The 8999-nt window shown below is 45.2% G+C and overlaps 1 protein-coding gene across 1 annotated transcript; it reads right to left on the bottom strand.

The window, feature by feature from the left end:
• Positions 1-1501: 1501 nt before the first annotated feature.
• Positions 1502-7235, bottom strand: PSMD6 (proteasome 26S subunit, non-ATPase 6). Its single transcript, XM_057422931.1, has 8 exons — positions 7047-7235; positions 6113-6318; positions 5467-5612; positions 4257-4476; positions 4063-4171; positions 2808-2976; positions 1943-2020; positions 1502-1807 (listed from the first exon to the last, which is right to left on the bottom strand). The coding sequence occupies exons 1-8, from the start codon at positions 7189-7191 to the stop codon at positions 1711-1713; spliced, it is 1170 nt and encodes a 389-aa protein (XP_057278914.1). The 5' UTR covers positions 7192-7235; the 3' UTR covers positions 1502-1710.
• Between the last annotated feature and the right edge of the window lie 1764 nt (positions 7236-8999).

Genomic DNA, 8999 nt, shown 5'->3' on the forward strand with positions numbered 1-8999 from the left:
TTGGCAGGTTTGGGGTGTCCTACCACCAACCTCAGAGTGGAGCTGCTTGGAGGGGGTCATCTCCCAGTGACTCAACTGGTACAGAAAAGGGGTTTGTCATGAGAAGTGCCTTCTGATGCTGTGCTGGAGCAGAACCTGTTGAACATGGGTTTCACTCACACGAACAGAAACAGTTTCTGTCTTGGCCCTGATTGTCTCATAGGAAAATACTCCAGTTTGTATCGGGAAGAGTTACTTGGTGATGCAGGAGTTTGAGACCAGGGCCTGCAACGCAGACTCGAATGTCAGAGGTTCTTGGGGTGCACACCCTATTTCCAGGGCCCTTTGCATTTAAAATGGAAGTTGGGGCTGTATCCTTCGAACCTGAAGGCATCAGCTGCCTTCTGCTGTGTTGGGCTCAAAGGTTGCAACCTAAATCTCAGTCCTGTACCCACAGCACATACAGCTCTGGATGCAGGGGTGTGAAGCTGGTGCCTGTTAACGTTGAGGCCACCTCATCTGAAGTGAGCTTTGCAGAGTGAAACTGGAGAATGGCATTAGTTCACGGGACCGCATGAGCTTAAACTGTGAGAGGGAATGTACAACTCTGGCACGTGGACTACAAATCCATGGAAGGGTGGCGGGACCGAGGCATGAACGGCTGTGTCTGGAGCGCTGCTCACAATCACAGTGAAGTAAATGGAAATCGTGAGAGGAAATAAACCAGTGGTAAAACCAACATGACCATGGGTTGGTGAAAGCTAAATTGAAGCTATTTCAAGGTTTAAAGGGAGCAGAAATCTCATTGCTTCTGATTTGACATGGAAATTGAAGTAGCGGTTAAAAATGGAAGAATATGAAAAATGTGCTTTTGATCAGTCCAAGGCCTGACCACTAAAAGAGCAGCAAGACTTCTCCTAAGTCAGTGAAGCCTGTTAGCCTCGTTGTCTTGCGTTCCAAAGTGCAGTGGCATCAAACAGAACTAAGTCACAGACTTGCTTTGGGAAAAGAAACCTCAAGCCAAGCCAGGTGGGGAGCAGTTGCTGCTGTAGGCTCAGTTGTGTTGAACTGCAATGGGATCTTCTACTGCTCCTACCATCAATTTGACATCTAACAGAGGAAGGAATTACATGTGTAATGCTTTGCTAATGTGCTGACTTTGTTTTCAACAGCTAGCAAAAGTGTAATCTTACTGGAGAGACTACTTCAGGTAAAGGTGTTCCCAAAGTTACAGTCCTTACAGGTTTTGTGGTTATATTACAGCTTCACCACAACCACTTGTATTCTTACTCCTTCTCCAATCCTCTCCTAACAGGAGTTTGTCCTGCCAAGAGTGCACAATCTCAACTGAACTTTTTTGCTACTTTACTATTATATAGCTGATCCTTTTCACCTTGGATTAAAACACAGAAGTCTTCAGAAAGCAAGCACAGAACCACCACTAGTTCTTCCTGCTCACAGATCTTTGACCACTGTATACACAGTGAGGTCAAGAAACAGGAGATCATTACAGGAGATCACCAACTGTATCATACATTTAATAACTGAACCAGGATCCATACACCAAAACAGAATATTGTTTTACAGAATGAAATGGAAAGTGAAAACACTACCTCTCTGGCTAGTAATGTCTTTTTTAACCTACAGTATAGCAAGTTATACAATGTATTTATAGGTTACTTCCAAAATGTTTTAAACACCTAAAGTTTGCATTCCCTTGCATTAAAAAAATTACATATTAATTACTCTGGAAAGTTTCTGAACTCTGTTTAGCAGCAAATCTCCTTTCTTGATGGTTTCTTGGTACTGCCAATTCTTGCTATCAGGCCTAGGAATTGTGAGGGAGAAAAAAAAAGAGAGAAGTGAGAACATATTTTACACAAAGCCGCTTGCATTTCTGTAATAAATGTCTAGGACTCAAATGTCTAGAATGCAAGTGGGCTGTCAGGAACTGTCAGCATACCTGTTGGTTTCTACAATCTCATTGACTTTGTCTATTTTGCAGTGTAATCGCCCTGCTGCAATGAATCTTGAAAGCTCCCTAGGTAAAGAAAAGAAAAAGCAAGTTGGTTAAAAGATGTTTCAGCAAGGACTTGCAGACCCAGCAGCGCTGAACCTGCTGTTACAGAACAGCCGTGTCAACACACTGTGTTTCTGAGGCAACAGCCTATATACCTACATAAGATATCTTCTTCCTCCTCATCTTACTAAAGCTTGGACATTACATACAAGAATTCTAGTGATCTGAACACAAAACATCGTAGTACCTTCTTCTCAAGCCAAAGGGTCATAGCTGAGTGAGTGAAATTTATCACTTAGTTTATCATCAGCTACTCTTTGAGTGCAAAGGTAGCAGCAGTGCAGTGTGCCTACTTGTAATTTATTCTGTGGCAAGTATCTTCAATCCATTCAATCAGCGAGAAAAAGTCAATTTTGCACTTCCCTTTAGTTCTCATCCTGATCTAAATCTGTTGGTTTTACACTAGAAAAGAATTGCAAGTTGAGACTGCAGAGTATGTTTGAAATGAAAAACATCAGATCCAGTCTATGTACTTGAAAACAAGTAGTAGATAAGGAGACGTGTAGGGTATGTAAAATGTGTGGATCCCCAAAGTTATGAGTAAAGTTTTGGCATAGATTGCACTAAAAACATTTTCTTTACTGAAACATAAGGTTTGCTTAATTTTAGCCAAGCTCACACACAGGAACTTAACTTGGCGGGGTTAGAATCAAAGCAGAACGAAGGTTTTATTCATTATTGGATCATTATAAATAATTCAAAGGTGTAAAATGAGATATTTATGAACTTAAAAAGACAAATGACTTACTGATCTATGAATTCTACACTGACTCCAAATGCTTCTGCCATGTATCCTAATGTCAGTGATCGGTAGGACTCTAGGAGCTGGCTATAGGCATGAATTCTCATTTCCCGTACATAGTATCGATAGTGAGGTGCAAAGAGCCAATCCTTTTTCATCTCTTGCTCTACAACAGCTGAAAAGAATAAGAAAAGGAGTCAGTAATCTCTAAGAAATGGAAATTATCAGTTACTTAGATAAACCATGGAACACCAGTTAATAAGTAACCAGTGTGGACGTAACTATATTGTGTTCTTACATACTTCAGGTGCTCTACACCAAAGAGAAGTAAGTTTGTATAATCTGTATCAGTTGTAGAAGCAGAAGCAGGGATAACATGCAGACAATGTTGTGGCAAAGCTAATGAGACCCTCTGTCAGGATAGAGGAGACCACCTCACTAAAGGCAAGTGCTGGGCCCCGCTGTTATGTGCTGGGAAACAAGCAGTACTTGGTATGTAACTAACTGAAGAAATGTTGCTCCCCAAAGCTGTGTGAGGAAGTACGATTCACTTTCTTGTACTACCTCCTAAATTAATTACAAGGACTTCCAGGCACTGATGTAACTTTTACTCCTACCAGTTTTAGTTCCCAGCTAGTGGTAAGGCCAACAGCAGAAAAATGTTGCCCTTGGCTCTCACTCTTCCATAAAAAAGGGTTCTGTTTTGCTCTTCCTAAATATCTTATTCTTTTGTATTCAAAATCTTGTCACAAAGGAAAACAAACAGTCTGAGAACTGGCAAGAATGACAGCTTTTTGGAAAGCTCTCCTTCAGTGTCACCCTTTTACACACAAACCAGAGCCAAAAGCCAAAGGTAAGATCCATGAAAACCTTCTTCTGTGTAATTTCTTTTACAGGTTGAGATTTCAGGGGCTTTAGTCTACAAGTCTACAAGACTTCTTTCAAAGATAAAAACATTCAAGGCTTTCCCATCTGATCCTGCTCTTCAGGTCAGACAGTGTTGCACAGTCATTTTCAAAATGCTTTTACATCTAATCAGATGTGACCTTTCAGAAGGCTCACTGTACATGAAAGTCTTCTTTGCTTGTTGGAGAAATCAAACAGCAGCAGATTTTAGGTCACTGTAAAATAATCTCTTTTCTTTCCTGCATAAAGTAGTTCTAGTTCTAGACTGTAGACACACAAATGAAAGTTGTGTCTGAATCTGAAACAAGGAACTGAAGCACCTGAACTAGTGTTGTAGGCCAAAACAGAGCCTTACCTAATGACTGGAAAAAGGCTGAATAGCGGCATTCATAGAGAGAGAAGAGATACTGCCGTACAGCTGGCAAACTATGTAATGCTTCCAGAATCTCTGCTCCTTTAATAACCTGAAAGCAAACAAACGTGTTTAAATACCATCACTTTCAGCCCAGAGACAAACAGATAAACTGTGTTGTCACCTGCTTCCCTTACCTTCTCCCTGAGGTCAGGCCTGTCTAATGCAATCATGCTGACATACACAGTGTATGTCACAAACGTTTTGTAATCCATCAGTTCATAGGATGTAAATGTTGAAACTGTGTCAAGGAAGAGCTCTGCTGCTTGTTTGAAATCTCGAATAGCTACACAGTAAAGGCCCTGGTACACTTTGAGACGGTTTCTCCTGTCCCAGTCTCCTCCTTCTTCTATTAGACTGAAAATAGAATAAAAAAGCAATATTTACTTATGTAAATGCATTTTGTAAAGTACAGTAAACCAACTGCCATCATGTGATTAGAGAAGCAATAACTTGTTTTCTGTTACAGCTTGCTGACACAGTCCAGGAGGCTTTGTGAGAGCGGTAGGGAAGTGGCTCCCTTGGGACAGGACAGATGCTTTTGCACGGTGTAAGCTTCAACTGAAAGGAAAAGCTTACAGCCCCCTAAGTTGTGCCAACAGTCTTTTGAGATGTGCAGGTAAATACTGCCGTCAGCCTTGGCTGTGGCAATGTATTTCCCCTGCCTTTGCTGCTCAAATCACAGCTGTCCAACTAGCAGCACAGAAAATATTTGAAAGTTAATATGGTTTTAAGAACCATACTAACACAAAATTGATGTGGCTGCGAGCTGGGGCACAGGCAGAGGCAAATTCTTGTTGCTGTGAGAAGACAACACAAAAAGGGGTGCCCAAGAAACATGGTAACTGCCAGAGACTGACCACAGCAGCTTGCTAAAGGAACTGCTGAAATTCCAGACCTGGAAACACAGGGACACAGAAGCTAGCAGCGGAAATGCAGGAGGAACAACTGCACAGTGTTGACACTGGGCTCCTGCTTCCAGAGGCAAAGCTGGCACTTCACAGAGCCAGCTAGGGGGCACTGGCAGCAGCTGCATTCAGCTGGCTCATCACACCCTAAACTGTCTTCTAAGAACAGAGAAGTGGGAGCAGGTGGTGAGCTACAAATTCAAATCAAATCAGTTGCTAGAAAACAGAGGACACAAAATATTAATCTTTCTTTTCTCTTCCCTCTCATAAAAAAAAATCCAAGTATAGGAAGTGTTCTGCTACAAGGTATCACCCACCCACCCCCTGTGATTGTTTCGCAACCAGCCTTAGTCATTTATTGACAGCAAGGTTTTTATCTTCCATTTTTTTCCACTTCATCTCAAAGTGCTTTAGTGCACTAAAATGACTGAAGTGATACCTTTTTGCCTTCTCAATGTTCCGTGTGATGAGATCGTTATCCATGTAAAACAAGCCAATCCTTAGGAGATAGAACACGATATCCAGACGATGCCCCAGTGCCACAGTTTTGTCATAGGTCTTGCGGAAGGCAGTGAGAGCTCCCTCCTAACAAGACAGCATTCTACTGTAAGAATATTAAAAGCACCTAGAATATTCACAAAATGTCTGTTGTTAAGTTCCTGTGTTGTCTTCTGCTGATAGTCCTGATGTTGTTAGTTACCCACAGAACTCTAACATTGAATAATCTTAAAGAATCAGTTTAAGTCGGGTTAAAAGAGGTGATTCTAACATAACTTGAATCTCTGTGAAAACCTACTCTGTGCCTTTATTTAAAGTTTTACTGTTTAAACACCTTAGCAAAGTCTGTAAGACCACAAGGAAAAAAATAACATCTGCAAATGGAAAATGGTTTTCTTACAAGGACTACTTAGTTTTTTTCCCTGAATTTCAGTAACACCCTCCCCTATTTCCACTGTTCCCACCATGTTTGAGTTGTGCCCTAGAGGAAATGCACTGTAAGTCACTCAGTGCTCAACGTGCCTAGCTAAAAGAATTACAATGCAGTGGTTTTCATGAGAGTCCATAAAGCCTCTGCATGCACCAACCTTGTCCCCAATCCTGCACAGGTACTCGGCTTTGGCCATCATTGCATCTCGGATCTCACTCTCCCCCAGGATTTTTTCTGCATCTTCTAATTCGTTGTCCAGGTGTTTCAACTCTTCCTCATTGGCTTTCTTCATTTTGTTCAGCAGCTCCGTGTCCATCTGCCACTCCAGAGACTTGCAGAGTGCTTCATAATACGGAGCCATGTCTGAAAGAAAAGCAGGAAGGCTTCTACTGCTGATTGCTGCAACAAGTGTGTTTCTAGAGCAGAGCACTGGAGGACGTTAGGACTGATCCTTAATGCCAGCTAACTCCTTTATGATCAGGTACCTATTAAATCCAGATGTGGAACAGCTGGTGTTTCTGCACTGTCACACTTCTTTTTGCTGATTCTTTTCTATCACTGCTACCGTTTGCACTTCGTAACATCATAGAATGGTTTGGGTTGGAAGGGACCCTCAAAGCTCACCCAGTCCAACCCCCTGCAATGTGCAAGGACACCTTCAAGTAGATCAGGTTGCTCAGAACCACATCCAACCTGGCCCTGAACGAGGCATGCTGCACCCACCACCTCCCTGGGCAACCTGTGCCAGTGTTTTATCATCCTCATTGTAAAGGATTCCTTCCCCACATCCTCCCCTCTTTTAGTTTAAACCCATCACCCCGCGTCCTATCACAATAGGCCCTCCTTGGTCTTTCTCCATCTTTCTCATAGGCCCCTTTTAAGCACTCTACTCTGAGATCAGTGTCGCACAGTACTCAACCCGTGCCTTTTACCCCCCAAGCACGATACAACAACGGTCACAGACGGGACAGGCACCTCTCCCCCGCCTACCCCGGGCACTCAGACCGGCTCCTGTTCCAGACAGACACACAGGGGATGGAAGGGGCAGACAGGAGGTTAATGGGGCTCCCCTCACCCCGGCCAGCACTCACTATGGAGCCGCACGGCCGCCATCAGCTCGTCGCGGGCGGCGGGGTCGGGCGCGCGCGGCCGGAGGCTGAGGAGGAAGCGGAGCTGGGCGATGCGCAGGTCGGGGTTCTTGGGCAGCCCTTCTTCCTCCAGGTTCTCCAGCGGCATGGCTGCGGGGCGGGACGGGACGGAACCGGGGTATTTGAGGCCCAGGCGGACCCCGGGCGGGCAGCAGCGGCGGCGGTACCCAGTGACTCAGCCGCGACGGACGGAAACCGGCGGCGAGCTTCCGCCGCGCAGCGCCCCCTGGTGTCGCGGAGGCCGGGCGGTGAGGAGGGCGCAGGGCGGTGAGGCGGGCGCAGGGCTGCGCAGGTAGCGCAGTGTGCGCGCTGTGAGGACGCGCAGGAGAGGCGAACGGGGAATGGCTGCGAATGCCCAGCGACGGCTGCAGGGATTGAGTGTGACCGGTTGAAGTGGTTGCGAACGCCCGGTGCGGGAGACGCTGGGTCCGGTTTGCTGGTGGATGCTCTGCGCGCAGGGTCGGCAGGTGAAGCCTAACGAGGGACCTCGGCTTTTGCTGGGGAAAACAACAAAAAAACAGGTCCTCGAAGTTGTAAGAAAGAGGTGGGGAGTGTTATAAAAATCTGTTTTAATTGATTTTTATTATAACTAATATCGAGAGACAATAAGCAAGCGCTGGGTGCGCCGGGGAGTCTCCGCTCCGCCCGAGACGCACACTGGGAACTTCTGGGGATAGTCTCTTATACTTTTTGGTTTCCCGGGCTTCTTGGGCTTCAGCCAATCCTGTTGTCTTCTTTTCCCAGGCTTCTCCACCTGTTTTTGGGGTCTTGTCTCCGGGTGAAGAAGTATTATGTCTATCACAAGTCTGACTGCCATCTTAGCCCCCATAAATTCCACTCTTTATGTGTTTATTTGTTCAGCACACAGATTTCACAACATTCTGTAACAGGACATATCTCTAAGTTACCTGCCCCCCCCTTTTCTAAGAACATTCATGCAATTTAAACAATGAAGAAAACAATATTGCGGTTGACCCAGGGGAATTATTCCCTTGTTTCTTCTTCTTCCTCACTGTGGTATTGACAGGGACACTTATCATACCCTGACACATAGCACAATGATCACAAGGGATTCCATCTCCACACAAAGTACAACGATCCCTAGGACCCCCGAGTTGCTGCCATGAATCAATCTGATGTAACTCACAGGGAGTGTCACCCCAAAGCGTGCCTGTGGCTCAAAATGCAGGAAGCAAATAAAAGGGGCTTTAAACCCCCTGTGTTTTGGTTATATTTCATCCAGTTGGGACACACACCCACCCCCCATCACACCCGACTTCTGGCCCACATTCCTGTGTACTTTTCATCCAGCTTTTCTTAACGTTTTTCCATCTTTTCATTAAATACCTTTATGTTTGTGTTTCCAGACCTCACACATCACACACTGCTGCTACCAGGGTATGGAGCATGTCCCTGGCCAACCAAGGTGGGTGAGTGGCAGTGAGGTCTGGTGGCCCCATGTGTCCCCCCACCCCATCAGCCCCACTGCCCTGCCCACTAGGGGCTGCCTGCACGCTGGTTGTGCCAGATGCTATAGGTGGAATATCTGGATGCAGCATGGATACGTCTTCATGAATTTGCATGTGAGGAGTTTTCCTGGGCAGTGCTGGGGGAGTGAGGCTCCTGCAGAGGGGAATTTTGGGTGCCCAGGGCTGTCCTGTGGGATGCAGCATCCCACACAGCATGGCTGGACTACATTTCCTTGCCCAACTGGACTCTTCCAGATACTTTTTGGTTTAAAATAATGTCTGCAGCTGGGTTTTAAACACAAGGCTTTTTGTTAGTGCCTCTGTTTTGGGGTTGTTTTTTTGGTCTGGGTCATGGGATAAACCATTCCCTTGACTGTTTTGGCACAGTGTATTCCTAAGATTGGATTCTTTGTGTTGGGTGTGAATA

This window comes from Pezoporus wallicus, unplaced genomic scaffold, assembly GCF_028554395.1.
Source record: "Pezoporus wallicus isolate ANWC-B61680 ecotype Strahan unplaced genomic scaffold, APGP_CSIRO_Pwel_v1 contig_7073, whole genome shotgun sequence".
Lineage (NCBI taxonomy): Eukaryota > Metazoa > Chordata > Aves > Psittaciformes > Psittacidae > Pezoporus > Pezoporus wallicus.

What these genes read in the sequence shown, in the direction of transcription:
- PSMD6 (XM_057422931.1), bottom strand. Translation starts at nt 7,191, where the DNA reads ATGCCGCTGGAGAACCTGGAGGAAGAAGGGCTGCCCAAGAACCCCGAC. An exon ending in AACATTGAGAAGGCAAAAAG is followed by an intron (nt 4,477 to 5,466) that starts GTATCACTTCAG and finishes TTCTATTTTCAG; the next exon opens with TCTAATAGAAGAAGGAGGAG. An exon ending in AGTGTAGAATTCATAGATCA is followed by an intron (nt 2,021 to 2,807) that starts GTAAGTCATTTG and finishes TTCTTTACCTAG; the next exon opens with GGAGCTTTCAAGATTCATTG.